The 17919-nt window shown below is 36.8% G+C and overlaps 1 protein-coding gene across 1 annotated transcript; it reads right to left on the bottom strand.

The window, feature by feature from the left end:
• Positions 1–4770: 4770 nt before the first annotated feature.
• On the bottom strand, positions 4771–10462 carry LOC149596259 (uncharacterized). The gene is made up of 5 exons (XM_089861484.1): positions 10371–10462; positions 9087–9163; positions 8945–9011; positions 7365–7526; positions 4771–5060 (listed from the first exon to the last, which is right to left on the bottom strand). The coding sequence occupies exons 2-5, from the start codon at positions 9137–9139 to the stop codon at positions 4884–4886; spliced, it is 459 nt and encodes a 152-aa protein (XP_089717610.1). The 5' UTR covers positions 9140–9163; positions 10371–10462; the 3' UTR covers positions 4771–4883.
• Positions 10463–17919: the final 7457 nt, after the last annotated feature.

Raw genomic sequence — 17919 nt, forward strand, 5'->3', positions numbered from 1 at the left:
GCTATTAGGGGGTTCAAATGCTCGGATATCTAAAAAATTGAGCTTGATTAGTTAAAATGTTTACGTTTTAAAATCGGTAATATCGCAAAGCGGAAAATTAAATAGGCCGTTTTACTGCGATATAGTTATTAGTGTTCGAAAAGATCTGTAGGTTAATCGTGATCTTTTGTGAGCTATCAACGAGTTTCTGTCCATTTGGCCCGAGATTCGCTCACAACTGGTCTGTATAGAGCGACAGATCGCTCGCTAAATCTGTAAAAACGCTTAGGTGAAAAATAACAAACTTTTAAGCAGCTCCGGAAATGATGTAAATTATATTTCCAGAGCAATCTGTGAACGATTACTGGTGGATTAGATTATTCAATAGAGTAAATCGCGACCAGTAAACGATACACGCCATAAGTTGCGTACTCTTTTCTAAAATAGTGGATATGGTCGCTTCCGTTTTTTTGAGGCTGTGGCAACTTGAAATGAAAGTTCCGCTACCAATACGAGAAACGCCAAAGCATTTCCGTAAACCAGAATCTTGAATACAGCCTCCAAGGTTTTCAGGCTAAATCCTTTCACTTCGTCTGGTGGCATTTTCCAGAAAAACTGTCGCAGTTTGTAATTGAATTCGAAATCCATGGAGCCGAGTGGGACAGTTTCAAAGTTGTGAGCGCTCCTAATAAAACGTTAAACATTTATTTAAAATATAATAACTGGTGTTTTCTTAAGTTGGAACACTTGCAACTCCATGGAGGAGATTTCGTTTTATGAATTTTCACAAGGTAATAATAAACTCCAAGGGACGATACAACCTTTTTGTCATAAACTCTAATTCAAAAAGCTGCAACGTAAAGATCGCGAAGATCCGCAACAGATTATAAATAGAAAAAATTCGAAGCCAGAACGCAGCTTTATCAATAATCTTGGTGAAGAATAAATGTAATTAACTCAGCCCAGGAGAGCAGCAAATGGAGACATGTACGAATTAGGTCATATCTAATATTTATTACTACAAAAATTTCTTCGTGTAACAGAAACATAAAATAAATAAAAAGTAAGAAATAGGGGTGAAATTGTATATGGGTAGCCCAGAGTTAGAGGTTTGAGGTGTTCAAGTCTGCTCACTCTACAGAGAATAAATTCGGCCTTGCCTTAGGCTCTTAATGTTTTATTATCATTTGAGATGAAATATTCGACCAGAGAGAATTTATAATAGGGAGTAGAAGCTCTTGTCCTTATCAGTGCTAAATACTATGTTGCTCAAACAAGTAGGATGATGCGACGCTAAAACTGGCCAGGTAAATTTCCGGTCACGTGACGCTCCTTTAATTTTTAAGTTTGCCCTCAATCACTGTTGGTTGTACAATTTCCTAATAAGGGTTTGCGATTTCGAGTGCGACTGGCGCCATTTGAAGTTATTTTAAATCAGATGTTTCCCTTTCCCTAAAAAAGTTGTGTCCATCTCCCCTAGAGACCCTCGCGCATCATTCTAGAACCGCCCTATAGGAAGGGGTCACAAACAATTATACTGGAAATAGACCTGGCCAGTTTTGTTGATTACGTGATATTTGAACTAGATACTAGATATTGTTTCTACTCCCTATTATAAATTCTCTCTGATCTGACCCAATGCCTTCAGCCTTTACACATTAGGTTGTATGTTTGAAGTTGTGTTATTATCATGTGGCATGCATTATTCCTAAATTATATTGATAAAATAAACAAATCTTAAATTTAAAACGATATAATACCGGGTTTCTATTTTATTGCGTTCAACAACTCACAACGGACGCAGCACTCTGCGTAACGGTGTATTTTTTATAAAAAAAATAATTTATATTTCCGATTTTGGCGTCACTGTGCTAATCGGATCGTCAACGCCATAAACGGTTTTGTGATTACATTATTTTGTTTCACATCTGTTTTATGACGTCATTTGCAATGGAGACTAAAATTTTGTGGATGATAATTCATGAAGTATTTCCAAAATTTACCAAATTTTGAAAGAGCTTTTAATAAAGAAATCAATCTAATTGGCTCTCAAAAATGTTTCGCCAAATTCTTTCGAAAGCGAATTTAATTTTAAAGAAATTCGTTAAACATTGGTTCTTTGCGAGCTGTTTGAAAATGGTGCATCAGACGCCATTTGAATCGAAACTCAAGAACGCACCAAAAATGCATTGCAGAACTTCATGACGTAGTGTTGCCAAAATGAACGAAACTGTATTTTACCGTTGAGGGTTGTTGAACGTAGCCCTTTATCTTGAAATACCGAATCGCTCTAGAGCTAACGATTTTGTCATTATCTAAGAGTTTTGACTATTGAGTTACGATTTCAGACTTCTGATATTGAAAATTAATAATGAAGTGGGAAAACAAGTTATTATTAGTTTCCAGTAGGTCACATAAATATTGCAACTCACATAATGTTAAACGTTTCACGAAGTTTGTAGTCGTGATCGTCAGCGAAGGGATAGGTCATAACGAACACATACGAATTTGTGTTTAAAGCGGTTTCACTCATGTAGATCTTCCCAAAATTGTTTTGATCTATCTCTCCATCTTTATAAATAATTTTACTCCATGTTAATTTAAACTCACTAATTTAACGTCGGTAATGAGGATCGAAGAGCTTTTTCGTTATTGGACACACGAATAAGACTATTTTTAATTTATATGTAAAAGATAAAAGATTTATTTATATTTCAAATTTGAAGTCAAATTATCATCTGTAATATTTACGAATATACGAACAATTAAATTCTCTTATAATACCCTACGTGTTAAACCTGTGTCCAAAAAAATTACAAGAGACAACTCTAAACAGTTAGGTGGTACCAGAAGTAGAATAAGGAACTAGAAGTATCGAGGTAAACAAATTCTTCACTAGGCGAAAGTAAATATTCTTGATAACACACCACAGGTTGGCCCTCTGGTAGCAGTGTCTGAAATTTCCCCTCAAAACGTGAGACGCTCGCGGCGGTAGACGGCCGAACTAGATTCAAGCACCGGCGTCCGTGTTCCGCGGCTTTAGGTTCAGGGGAAGGGGGTAGGAAATATTTTTGCAACTCGACCAATTTTTTTCTCTCTAGTGTAGGCGCAATGTAAGTGGCATAAAATCCTCAAATTTGTTTCCTAGTGCCAGGATCTATTACCAATTGAGTAATGGCAGTACTTCGTATGCAAACGTCATACCCTTCTATCTCTTTGCTCAGTGTCACCCCCCTACTGAACGCGTGCCGTATCTCCTCTTATAAGAGCGCGCCCAGATGAAGGGATGGATACACAGTCTACGCCCCTCTCAACCGCTACTAGTTTAGTCTATGCTAGAGCACTTTACTCCTAGTCCCTTATCTTACTTCCGGTGGTACTAGTAGTTTATGATCATCTGTCGTTGTCATCGTAGAATATTTTTTTAATCCATTTTTAAATTTTTAAACATACATATGGTTCTTATTTAAAATATTCATTATTCAACATTTCTTTCAAAAAAATAAATTAGACTGAAATTCCTCTAACTTTCGAATTTCTCCAAACCTTACCCTTGACCATGTATCCCAATGAAAGCATGATTAACTGGTAGATTGAAGCCAAGACTCCTTTCTCTTCAAGTATGGTGTTCAAGTAAAGGTCTTGTCCGAGAAAATCAGGGACACCAATAAAGCCTCCCTTTTTTCACTTCGATCAATCAGACCCGTTATACGGGAATCAAATGGTTCCTATTAATCAATATGAATTATAGTTTTAAAATAAGTAAAAAATATTCAGAACTATTTTCTTAAACCACGTCGGAAACGCGCTTAATGGCAATTCATTTGTCTGAAAATATTAACTCCATAACAATATATAATAGTATATTTGATCTTTTGCTTTTTCGTTCGGTCATAAGTGACATAAAAATAATAAGTATTTCCGCAGCGCAAAATTCGTAAACAAGGGTAGTGGTGTGAAGATGCCATGTACAATTGGTTACAGGATGTTACTGCTTTATGTTTATACCTATTGGCTTTGGCTTAACCTCAATTAACGAGTTTCATTTTTATTGTTCTTTATTTTACTTATGGTTAGGATTTGGGTAAAATCTTGGTAGCTTATATTTCTTGCGCTTCTTTGGTTAGGATCTACTATCGAAATTTCAAAACTTGAGTTTGTTAAGAAATGAAAGATTTGGTACCTTGGAGATGTATTATTACCTGGGTTTTCAAATAGCGAATCTCCTGTGAGTTCTCAACGAAAAGCCCATGAAGATCCTTTTGTTCGATTAAGTCGTCTAAAGTATCCACTTTAATGTATTCGATTGACGAAAATTCAGATTTCATGGTACTTCCTAGCACAATAACGAAGAAAAGTATGAAGGTAGACCAGAAACTGAGAATTATTCGCCTCGATATCAAAATCGGATTTCCAAGCATAGCTGAAAATATTGAACGAGGGTCGGTAAAAATTCTGGTAAACTTATGAATTAATTAACACCATTTTAAATTTGCTTCTTTCATAAAATAATTTTGTTGGAGTTACAACGAAAGACGAGCATTAAAATAAAGTTAACAGTTTCTTTTTTTCACATAACCACTCACTGAAAATTTTAAACAGCTTTTTCGTTAAAAAAACGCATTTCGTTTATTATTTCGTTTACAATTTGAAAGTAACGAATTATTTTAATGTATTAACATAATATTCCCTAGCTCGTGCTGTTGACTTTACATTGACAAAGAGTCCAATTTTCCTAGAGAGTTTATAGTATCCGTGGGCGTCTTACAAGACAAGAACTTTTACGCCCAAAATAGCTTATAGGATATTCTCTCAGAAACGGTTTTAATTATCGCAAAAGCAAAAAAAAATTTTAAACTCCAAAATGCTTTGCTTTAGCGATTATGGCTCTCATGAAGCTAATACTAACGTTCGGAGAAAAAGAAGCTCAAAAATCTCCAACTAGTGTCGCAAATCGAGTATGAGAAGGATTTGAATGTCTTCCTATTATTGGTATGAGTCATCTTCGGTTCATAGATGTAGCTCGGTATCATCCAGATTAACGATGTTACAATCAAAACAGATGGGATCATTATTGAAACCTTAAGAAGTTCAGAGAAAGTAGCGCTATTTAATTCATTACCTTATCGACATGCGCAAATTATTGACTTTAAAAATGTACTTTGCGAAAGAGAAATTGAAATAAAGAAAGTGGGGAACTAAGGAGAATGAAGGCTTTCCCTGGTGGGCAGCATAATACTTAAGATGGGGAATAATCATATGAGCGAACCCCATAATAGTGGTTCTCATTACCGTGGTTCCCTAAACCGGGATTTAACAAGATGGCCCAAGGGCTGGGCCTTAATAGTAGCCACATCCTTATCTATTTAATAAGCACATAAGTAAAAAGAAAAGAAATATAAAGACCAAAACACACAATTTCAAAAGTATGCGACCCCACTTATAAATAGAGCCCTCCCTCATTCCCGACCCTTTAGAGATAAATTAGAGGAATAAAACTAGCCGCTTCTGTCTAGCCATCGTGGTACAGTGGTGTGTTACTACTGCGTGAGCGACCCAGGTTCGAATCCCGGCTGCGACCAAAAAGAATTTAAATTAAAATAAAATCTCTAACCGAGCTCAGCTCCCCCTATGAGTGGGGTACTATCGAATTCCTTTTAAGCTAAAATCTAACGGTAACGAAAGCGACAACCCCGACCACTACTACAACTACTACGGCTCGGGCCAAACTAAGAGCCTATCGTATACTACGATGTGGCTAAAAAGAAATAGTCGTTTATGGTGGTGTAATTTGAGTTATTTGAACTAAAGGAATATTAAGTCTGGTAAGGTTAATCAGTGAGCACAAAAATAGAGGAGAGTCGGAGAGGCCAAATTCTCCGTCAGCCCCCCTTTCAAAAACGTTACCAGTGCCAGTGGCTCTCTAGGAGCGTGGCGCACATGCGCAATCGGCGCAACCGAGAGAGAAAAAAGTCAGAGAAGTTTGTTTACATTATTACGGCCGAGGCTTGAGTTTTACGGTGTCGGTGTCTCGGTGATACTCCGATACTCGAGCCGCTTCGCGAATCTTGCGTGCCTACAGTGCTTCGACGACGGTAATTATCAAATTTGTTTCTTGTTTTTAATCTACTGACCTTTACCAGTGTTTTATTTTTTAACCTCTCATTATTCAAAAAAAAATAATAAATATGGTTATAATAAAGTATTGTTATTACCGCGGCTGTCGCAATAATTCGAGGCATTGGGACACTGCTCTGTTGTTCAAGGGGAGCACATGTGTCCTTTTTATCTTTTCCGTGGTTAAATCAGTTCTACCGTACGAAATAATCCATCTTTACATAGGTCAAATCTAGTTTTATGTTTGGGGAATGCCGGAATGAATTGAATTTAATATCGGGGCTACAGTTTTTCGTATTTGTTACAGTTTTTGTAACAACATTTCTTATAGGAAACCATTATTAGGCTTACAAATTATTAAAAATTGTAAATTAACCGTAGACAAAGCTACAGTAACCACGCTGAATGCTGATCTCTAGTGTGTAATGTTAGCCTCTCTCTAACCGCATTTTCGGGTTTACCCTTTTTGAATTTCCCTCTCAAAGGATCACGTGACGTCTTACTCCTCGGCGGTGCGCCGAGGTAGATGCGCGTAAGAGCCATGGTGCCCGGCCGTTATAAAGTACCTTCCCTCTTCCATCTCTGACTCTCCTTTGGATAATGTGCTCCCTGGGTTAATTAGGTAAGTTTTAGATGTACTTGATAGGTAAGCGTAGGTTTGTTTGTACTTGGCAGTAAAGGTTGTACTCGATAGGTTATGGTTTTTTTACACAAAATAGAGGTAAACTTTAAAACTAATAATTTTTCAACTACTGTTTCCCCAAACATCAGCCGCTTATTCCAATTTAGCATTTTTGCATAAAACCGCTCTTTTTTTTGGAATCGCGGTTGTTATTTCGGGAACTCCTGTTACATGGTTCACCCTTTAAGACGTACTCCAGTCTTTTTTGGTCGACCAAACAGACCTCTACTTTGATATTAAGTTATAATTTTCCTCTCTTCGATGAAAACTGATGGAATTTTCAGGCATATTGGTTGATAGAATATTTCTGATTGTATGTACTGATAGTTTTTGTAGTCCCTAGTTCCCAACCTTGGAAAGGTATTTCGGTTGGCCTGTCTACTCGGTATTCATCCGCTAGTTTTCACCTAGTATACCACAGGGGCCAGAAATATTTTTTCCTTTGGCTGAGGGACAACGAGAGTGATACGTAGCCCACCCTTTCCTTACAGCCTCACTTTCTGGTATTTCTGTTTGCCTTAGATGAAGTGTTATAAATGTTTTGAACGACTTTATGTAAGGGTAGATGCTGCATAAAGTGTTTTACCGATGTTTGGAAAGTGATGACTTCAGATGTAGTTTTCACAATCTTCTCAGGTGTTCTGGAAAAGAAGTAGGTGTCGCTACTGCCATATACGTGACTGGGACACCAAGGGTACAATTTAGGCAATAGTGACAATTCAAATGGCGTTATAAAAAAGTCCACTTTCTGAAATTCAAATATTTTTTAAATTGTAAGAGATAGTATTCTATAACTGATTTATTCAAGACCTTAACATCAAAATAAGCAATTTTTTCTATGTGGAAATTTTACCCGGCGAGCACACTCTCCATACTTATCCTAACGCTTTTGATGTAATGGAGGGATAATTTGTAATGGATGAATAGCAGAAACATCTTATATATAAATGCTTGTACGATCGCTTTTATGTTAATTCTTTATGCACACTCACAATTCGTTACTGAATTTGAATGATAACAGTTATACCATAAGATCATAAGATATGTCCCATACGTTTGTCACTGCTAACTGAGAGCTTGTAATGAAGTGATGTCGGTTAGGAAGATGGACCGCAAAACCAAGTATAGTCGGTTCTCGCGCCGCTTTCGAACTAGCTCTCAGTAAGCCTCTAACACAAAAAAGTACAGGTAGTGTCATACTTATGGAATACACGTTATAAACCTATGGTAACACTAAGTGACCGTTATGCAAGTCGTTTTGTTGGATTATTCTCAACGGTGGCTCGGCAAACCCCTAGTCATTAAGCCTGCCAAAACGTCATATCCTAGACCAGTAAAAGTTTAGGTTTATGATTAATTTCAAATTAGAAATCGTTTTAGAGATTTTCATAGTTTAAAAAAAAGTTCTTGCTAAATAAAAAAAAACGTCAATAGGTGCAAACACTATTTAATTTTTACTGTTTACATAGACCGGAAATTCTTCCTGGTTGGTTGCTTAGCGAGTGTCTTTAATAGAAGAAACCACATGATCCAAATGTTAACTATCGCATCCTACCACATGCACCCTAAGCTAAGGAGCATTGTACAGTACCTTTGCTCCCTACTCTTTTTATCCAGCATTGGTCGGGTATAGTCATGCCCTACCAACTCCGACAGTGTATGTAAGCAGTATTACTTTTCTCTCATTAAAACCTCTTGTTAATTAAACCCAAGTCTCGTAACTCAATCATATATCAACGTCAACACAAACACATTTATACCCGGACATAATGCGTTTTTAACACATTATATTAATTGTTTCTTAATGCCGTTCATATTCAAACTTAATTTTACAGCTTAGTTTCAGTCGTATTTCCCTATATTATAAAGAGTAAACTAGAAAACAAGCAAGAGCAACCATTTGAGTTGTTTAAAGAACTTTATTCAGCCTGTACTACGATATGTGATGGAACAGAATTGAACTGATCCAATAGCATTTAGAGGTATTTACTACACTCTCTCGACTTGCGTGTGTAAATCCCGTACAAATTATCCCTGCACAACACCAACGCTTTAGGACTCGGAGAAGCAATGAACGCAAACAGATACTCCCTTTGAGAAATTTGAAAACTGGTCAGAGGAAATAAAGTTCTCTGTCCCGTATTATAATATAGTAGAAAAACTTACATGTGAGTTTGGAGTTTTAGGGTTCATGTTCTGGAAAAACTCGTAGTTAACGGGTTCAAGATGAATGCTGTACAAAAAATCTATAATTAGAATATGATATTTTTGCTTGCACTAAATACTACAACTTAAAAATCAAACTAACCTGGTATTATACATCATGGCTAAATATTTTTTAGTTTCTCTTAACAGGATCATCGCGTATTCCACTATTTCTTGCTCCTAATGTATGGGCATTAGTTAATAAATTGCTTTTTACAACATTGTGTTATAAATGACGTATATTACGATAGCTTTAATAATTTAAACGATGTTAAAATATAAATTTAACATGGTTAAATATAAGGAGGCTGTGATGTCACACATTTCTAGCATCCGATACCCTAGTCTTTTAAGTGTAACCTGGAGTTCATAATAACCCCCTTTGGGGAAAAGTACGAAACTAACCATAGAGCTAATGGTAAAAATCGCGAACAACAAGATTTTGTCGTTGCACATAGAAAGGACTAGCCTGTTGATGGGCATACAACTTTACAGTAGATTGTAGTGGTATCTATGCTCCTTGTTTTCGTTCCAAAACTTCCGTTGGCTGGGATCTCCGTCGTTGAGAAAAATGGCGACTATGGTGGACGTAGAAACACGATGTAATTCTTATGCTAAAGATTCTGGGAATGAATTTGTCCAAACCATTTTAATTTAACCACGGAATTCTCACTCACACATTTCACAACAAAACATTAATGATCATCGTTTAATTTTTTGTAGAAAACTAGAAACCATCGAAAAGCCAGCTTCTTAGCCAATGCTTAATTTCCACCACGCCGACAGACGCGAGCCATTTTCGCTCCCAAAATCACAAGATAAAAATAGTGCTTAAGCGGAAGTGTGGAAGTTAATGCGCGTGGGTGCTAAAAATTGGATTAACTATTTCTTTGGGAGTTAAGCGGTGTATAAATCCGCTGAGCTTTACGGCGAAACTTTGAGGTTACGGGCTTTTTAACCGGTTTCGTACTTCCCCCCGAAACGGGGTTAATATGAACTCCTGGTGTAACGTATAGTTAAAGGTTGGTCCAGTAGCTCAAAACTTTAAATTTTTCTTCCAAAATTTAACCTAATTTATTTTTATTCCATCCATTTTAGTTGAAGTAGTTTAATTAATTTATTAAAAACCGCGAGTATCAAGATGCAACCACTGATTATCGCTCTCTTCAATGGGAATAAGTTTTACAACGATGCAAGAAATCAATTTCCGAATTTTTAGGGTACACCAAATATTTTAATAGAACAAATATGGATTTTTACCCTTCCCGCTTTTTATGACACCTTCGCGAGCGGTTTTAAATACTCCGTTTTTCATGAAATTCCGTTAACTATCGTAATATACTTATATGCAGATTTGTTGTATTATTCATTTCAAGACGACACTCACTGCCAAATATCCAAGTCTTAATTCCCTGAGGTTCAGGAAACTAAAGAAAAGGTATTAGATGTGGAAAATGTAACATACGTCACTTGATCAGAGAGGTAACAAGTTGTAAATCCAAAATATTATCTCTCCGAGGCGGGTGGAGGACTACCTACAAACTTTTGTAACTATATGTAGTTATTGCTGTTTATTGATAAGCAAACTGCAGAAGTTATAATTATTGATTCATTCATTCATAACAAGGTTGGCGTCTAAACACTATCCTTTCGTTTTACCTCAACAATAATGTTAGTTTGCCAGCTTGAATACCAGAAGTTGGATGAGGACTAGAAGTTTTGGGAAACCCAATTCCTCGCTCGACATGAATTTTTATCTCCAAAATATGGGTCACTCCAAGCGGAATATGGAGGTTGGTCCTCAGCACAGAGAAGGTCGAGATAAAAGTTTTAGGCTAAGTCACAAATTTTGGAACTCTATCAATATTCTCTAGGCCCCCAAACACTCCAAAACTAGTTCACTAGTGCCAGGATCTATTGCCTAGGCCTGTGCGAGTACTCGATTAAAGGCAATTACTGGATCGAGACTTGAGAATCAAAATTTTAGGACTTGAGAAATATTTCAAGTCCTCAAAAATCCTTAATACTATTGGACTCAAGAAGGACTCGAACCGAGGCTTTGTGACTTAGCAAGTCCAAAAGTATTTACCTTGAATTCGGTGACCCGGAATTTTAAGCAGAGCGCGGCATCTAGTGAGGTTTTATCGATTTAGAATTTAGAGTAGACAGGTAATTGGACAAATATTGGTTCGCAGAAATGCTGTTAAGCAAACCAAAAGTTAAAATTACTGTTTTGCGCGTTGTTTTCGTAGGACTGCCCACTAACCGAGCTGAGCGAGCTTTTTAAAAGCTAGGCTCAAAAATGATCGAGACGAGCCGAGCTGGCTTGGTTAACAAATATGTTTTACAGAAATTGCTACTACCAACTTAAGACTTGAGTTCGACAAGAAAAGCTATCCCATGTTTAGGAATGTGGTGGTTCAGTAAAACCCGCTCGGTAAAAAGTAAAGAAATCGTTATATGTTCACGGTTAGAGGCGAGAGACAGCAAATTTTCTCATGCTTTATTTCATGTAAAAATACAACGGAACGCTATTGATGGAGAGGACTGAAAGGAAAGCACTATTTCAGTGACTAAGCTCGCTATCAGGCTCGCGAGTTTTAGTGGCTCGATACCTATCGTCTCGGCTCGACCTTATAAAAGCTCGCTCGTTAATTATTCGAGCTGCCAAAGTGTCGGCTCGCTCGTCACAAGAACGAGCTGGCTCTAGCTCGTGCACAGTCCTACGTTTTCGTTATGTTTACTATTTTATAAGTCCTTTTTAGTAGATTTTAAATTATTATTTTTTTTTTGAAATATAATTATGTAAAATTAATTTATTAATAGTATAAATAGAAATAATTTATCAGAACTCAACTAGGACTTGAAACAATTTATCAGAACTCAACTGGGACTTGAAACAATTTACCAGGATTCGACACTGACCCTGAAACATAGTTCTGAAGCTGACATCAGGACTCAAGGACTCGATAGCATTTAGAAAGCTCGATTCAAGATTCTATAAGAGCTTTTTTAGGACTCGAGACCCGACTAGAACCCTAAAAAACGGGACTCGCACAGGAGTATTAATTGTTATATTGCCATTGCTACAGCCCTTTAACTTCTAGTCCTCCCCCTACTTCTGTGAATACTACTGTGATCTATCTCTAACCGCACTAGAAGAATTTAAACAAAGAATTGTTAACGAAATTACAATCAGACGCTCCGTGATCTTGATGTCATGACATGTGGTTCTATTAAAGGGATAGAATCAATCTTTTGACTACTAATGAAAAGCTTTCATTTTTTTAAATCAGATAGAACCTAAAATTACGTTTTCAAAAATATATAGATATTGATAGTTTTAATAACTTAACTATTAAAAGTATTAGTTTGCGGCACCGCTCCGATCGCTGCCCCCTCTACAGTCGATTGCAAATACACGAGCGAAAAATCTAAATTACTCCCGCGACCCTCCTCTCGCTCGGAGGTACAGTAGATTTACTGCTAAAAGTAGTTTTCATACTATTCTGCATTTTCGCCAAATTAATATACAATATTTCGATACGGATGCTTTGAAAGTAATAAAGGAAGGTAAATAGTTTCACTGTAATTTTGGTAAAAAAGTGAAAGTTTTACTATGTTTAATTACAATTAAAAATATGTTAAAACTTAGATTAGCGCCATTAGGCTAAAATAAAGCCATACCATTATTATACCTGGAAGCTAAGCCTTTGCCAAAATAGCGCAAAAGTGTGGTGTTTTGGACATTACCTGTAACAATTTTGACAAATCTCTATCATCCTTACTCTACAACGTAACCAAGAGTTAAGAGAACAAAGGATAATAAACATGAAAAATCAGAATTATGTTTACAAAGGTCTTCTCAAATATGCGCCACTTCCCGAATCCCCATTGAAGGTGAAAAACTACTATACAGTGGTTTAGAGCTCCCTACATTCTCCTATTTCCAAACAACCAATGAATCAAGAGACATTAGTAACGTCACTGCGTGAAAAACAAGTTGGGCGGTATTTCGCGGCTAGTTTGAATTTCAAAATATCTAACGTACTTTTCTTAATTTTAAACGTTTTAATTCGATATATTTTTTGGCACACATAATTTTAGGCACATTTTTTTACCTAAAACTGCCCTCATCTTGTACTAGTCGGAAAACATTGATTCTATCTCTTTAAACAACCTAAAATAATTCATTATAATGTTTGTTTAACTTTGGGTTGGAAAATTAAAAATAATAGGGTTCTGTAGGGTTCCTTGACATATGAACACAATGCATAATTAGCAGTGGAATCTCTATAATTGCTAGGAATTATGATAGGCGTTCGATTATCTTAACTAGTGATGCCGCGAATATTGATTTTGCCGAATACCGAATACCGAATATTCGGCCATGCTCTCGGCCGAATCACCGAATATTCGGGCGTGAGATATGTGCAACTCGCGCGAAACCGGTTATGAGCTGTAACCCGTTCCGCGAAATACGTACATCCCCGCACGGACCGCAATGGGACAGGTCTCATCATGGGAGAAGAAGGGTATGGAATGGTGAGGTGAATAGGCAGACGGCTACGCGAAATGTAGGGTCACGTGGGAAAACTCTCCTCTCCTCTCGGCACTAGCTGTAACGCGATTACTGCTCTGCGCAATATTGGCGCGCAAGCAGAAAGAGGGATACACTGTTTAGACATGGAAGAACTCGCGTAGTTCTTCCATGGTTTAGATCCGCTCTCTACCGCCTCTGCTACAGCGCGCCTGCGCGGAAGCTTTCAACGTTGGTGATATACTCGGGAAGGAGGGAATGAAAAGGGGGAAGTAACGATTTTTCAACGCGCTCTCTTTAACACTATAGGACCCGTCTATAGCGTTTTTAGGTTTTTGGCTCATTTGCGAGTAGATCGTGTCACTATATGCTTTCTTTTATTCATCACAACTTACCACTGGTAGATTATAAATATTAAAGTAAAAATTGTTATTGAAATAAATAATTTTTTAGTAATTTTTCCGTTTTTTTCCTTCATGACTGGAGATTCGGTATTCGGCCGAATATTACGAAATATTCGGCCGAATACCGAATACGAAAAAAATGGCCGAATAGGCCGAATACCGAATAGTAACCGAATATTCATGGCATCACTAATCTTAACAGCTCGATGTATAAATTTAAGTATGTCGCACAGTAGTTTTCGTTGTTGATTTCTGATATTATGAAAAAAAACCAACGTTCTCTACCGCAATGGACAGAGTCACGCGAGAAAACTGATTTGCCGTTTATCCTGAATCGACATCTTTTCTGTTTTATTTCAACTATGTTGTTACTTGTCTTATATTAACTTTGGAGAGTTTCCATAATTTGTAACACAACTATGAAATATATGTAATGACCATATTACAGCTCTCTCACAATCCAACAGTAGGTATGGGACAACTTGTCTCCATTCACGCTCTTCTCTCTCAAACCTTCCCTCATTGGCTAACAACTGCTTCCGCTCGCTTGCCCCACTAAAAATTTATTTCGCGCCAAAATCATTCCCCTGTTTTAGTTCACATTTTCACATATACCCTTTTCCCTTCAGTGCTGAGTGAAAATGCTGATGCACAAAGAGTTATATCGTCCAGTATATGGTATGACTTCATACGCAATCTTCATTACTCATCCTAAATTATCTTTGACTAAAGAAGTTTCAATTAACAGATGTTAAACTTAATTCAATAAAAATAGTTGGTATTAATTATTCCCCATTACCAAATTACTTAAACAAATTCTAGTTAAATTATTTCAAGAAATCATAGTCCAAATATATTATATTTCTAAACTTCGCTGTTATTAATGTTTGACACCGGAATTCTCGGGGTATAAGGCAGTCGACTCCCATTAAATGATAAGAAAGTTTTTGTTGGAGTTTACATTACATGCGGAGGTTGGGCGTTTCTCGTAACATTGGCTGAGAGATGAACTTAGATAATAGAAAATCAAGAATGATTAGTTTATTGGGAAATTGTTTGAACTTCTAAATTTAATATGTAAAATGACGATTTTATGAATGACATTTTTTTATTTTTCTATTAGGTTTTTATCACATGTCAAAAAAGAATGTTACAACTGATTCAGGTTATATGTTCACGGTTAGAGGCGAGAGACAGCAAATTTTCTCATGCTTTATTTCATGTAAAAATACAACCGAACGCTATTGATGGAGAGGACTGAAAGAAAGCACTATTTCAGTGACTAAGCTCGCTATCAGGCTCGCGAGTTTTAGTGGCTCTATACCTATCGTCTCGGCTCGACCTTGTAAAAGCTCGCTCGTTAATTATTCGAGCTGCCAAAGTGTCGGCTCGCTCGTCACAAGAACGAGCTGGCTCTAGCTCGTGCACAGCCCTTCGTTTTCGTTATGTTTACTATTTTATAAGTCCTTTTTAGTAGATTTTAAATTATTATTTTTTTTTGAAATATAATTATGTAAAATTAATTTATTAATAGTATAAATAGAAATAATTTATCAGAACTCAACTAGGACTTGAAACAATTTACCAGGATTCGACACTGACCCTGAAACATAGTTCTGAAGCTGACTTCAGGACTCAAGGACTCGATAGCATTTAGAAAGCTCGACTCAAGATTCTATAAGAGCTTTTTTAGGACTCGAGACCCGACTAGAACCCTAAAAAACGGGACTCGCACAGGAATATTAATTGTTATATTGCCATTGCTACAGCCCTTTAACTTCTAGTCCTCACCCTACTTCTGTGAATACTACTGTGATCTATCTCTAACCGCACTAGAAGAATTTAAACAAAGAATTGTTAACGAAATTACAATCAGACGCTCCGTGATCTTGATGTCATGACATGTGGTTCTATTAAAGGGATAGAATCAATCTTTTGACTAATAATGAAAAGCTTTCATTTCTTTAAATCTGATAGAACCTAAAATTACGTTTTCAAAAATATATAGATATTGATAGTTTTAATAACTTAACTATTAAAAGTATTAGTTTTCGGCACCGCTCCGATCGCTGCCCCCTCTACAGTCGATTGCAAATACACGAGCGAAAAAACTAAATTACTCCCGCGACCCTCCTCTCGCTCGGAGGTACAGTAGATTTACCGCTAAAAGTAGTTTTCATACTATTCTGCATTTTCGCCAAATTAATATACATTATTTCGATACGGATGCTTTGAAAGTAATAAAGGAAGGTAAATAGTTTCACTGTAATTTTGGTGTTCAAAGTGAAAGATTTACTATGTTTAATTACAATTAAAAATATGTTAAAACTTAGATTAGGGCCATTAGGCTAAAATAAAGCCATACCATTATTATACCTGGAAGCTAAGCCTTTGCCAAAATAGCGCAAAAGTGTGGTGTTTTGGACATTACCTGTAACAATTTTGACAAATCTCTATCATCCTTACTCTACAACGTAACCAAGAGTTAAGAGAACAAAGGATAATAAACATGAAAAATCAGAATTATGTTTACAAAGGTGTTCTCAAATATGCGCCACTTCCCGAATCCCCATTGAAGGTGAAAAGCTACTATACAGTGGTTTAGAGCTCCCTACATTCTCCTATTTCCAAACAACCAATGAATCAAGAGACATTAGTAACGTCACTGCGTGAAAAACAAGTTGGGCGGTATTTCGCGGCTAGTTTGAATTTCAAAATATCTAACGTACTTTTCTTAATTTTAAACGTTTTAATTCGATATATTTTTTGGCACACATAATTTTAGGCACATTTTTTTACCTAAAACTGCCCTCATCTTGTACTAGTCGGAAAACATTGATTCTATCCCTTTAAACAACCTAAAATAATTCATTATAATGTTTGTTTAACTTTGGGTTCACTCTAAACCGTTAATACCTCTTCACAGAGAACATGAGAAATTCTAATTTTAATTCATCTCATATCGGACCTGTAGTGCTTACTTTTCATTTCACTACGATCAACAAACAAACATCAATGGAAGGAATGACATTAAGTAATACTCTTCTTTATACCTAGCAACACCTAAATCAACGCTTAGGTTATATACAGGGTGTTTCTGATAAGTCTGCCATAAATCAAGGGGCGTGTTCTTTGGGTCACACTGAGTGGAAAGTGTCAAAGAACATGGGGTGTACAAGAATTTGCAACGAAGATATGGCCCCCCAAACATTGGCCCCTAAAACAAGAAAATATTCGAAAATGTAGACTAAAACAAATTCAGCCTTATCAACTTGTTTAGAAATAATGAGACAATTTCAATAGTTTCCCTCTAACATCGTTATTGAACTTTCACCTGGCAGAAGTGTATTAACTGAGTAGAAGTATGCCTACTATAGTAAAGTAAATTCAAAGTATCATGGTACCTTTCGGTTGGTATTACTTTTATTCTTAACAAGTTAACATGGACGTTACAGGTATTGTTCAAAATGTCCACCAGCGGCGTTAAGACAAACATGAACCCGTCTTTCGAAAGATTCTTGGACATGTTGGAAGATTCCTGGCATGTTCCTGATTGTTTGACAACCTTCAATAATTCGTCTTCGCAAGTCTTCCTCATCACGGACTTCATTCTTGTACACGATGTCTTTGAGATGACCCCAAAGATAGAAATCGCACGGATTTAAATCCCGAGATCTGGCTGGCCACGCAACTGGTCCTCCACGCCCAATCCACCTCAAATTAAACGTAGCATTAAGATGTTCTCTAACTGCACGGCTGAAATGTGGGGGTGCCCCGTCGTGCATAAACCACATGTCACGAAGTAATGCTAACGGTATGTCCTCGAGTAGTTCAGGTAAAGTGTCTCTTAAGAACGTGAGATATGCTTCACCATTTAGTCTGGGTGGAAGAAAATGCGGACCTAGTAAATGATTACCGACAATGCAGCACCATACGTTTAAAGAAAATTGCTGTTGGTGACTTCTAACCAAGGTTCTTAAACTTGCATCCGC

The sequence above is a fragment of the Phalangium opilio genome, unplaced genomic scaffold (genome assembly GCF_054372755.1).
Source record: "Phalangium opilio isolate 3A_F unplaced genomic scaffold, DU_Popi_V2 ptg000390l_1, whole genome shotgun sequence".
In the NCBI taxonomy this organism is placed as follows: Eukaryota; Metazoa; Arthropoda; class Arachnida; order Opiliones; family Phalangiidae; genus Phalangium; species Phalangium opilio.

Bases quoted from the DNA above. Each gene is read 5' to 3' on its own strand.
- LOC149596259 (XM_089861484.1), bottom strand. From the start codon at position 9,139: ATGATCCTGTTAAGAGAAACTAAAAAATATTTAGCCATGATGTATAAT. The intron at 9,012-9,086 runs GTTAGTTTGATT...TTTTTTGTACAG, and splicing joins GCCATGATGTATAATACCAG to CATTCATCTTGAACCCGTTA. The intron at 7,527-8,944 runs GTAAGTTTTTCT...TTTGAATTTCAG, and splicing joins CTAAAACTCCAAACTCACAT to AAAGTGGACTTTTTTATAAC.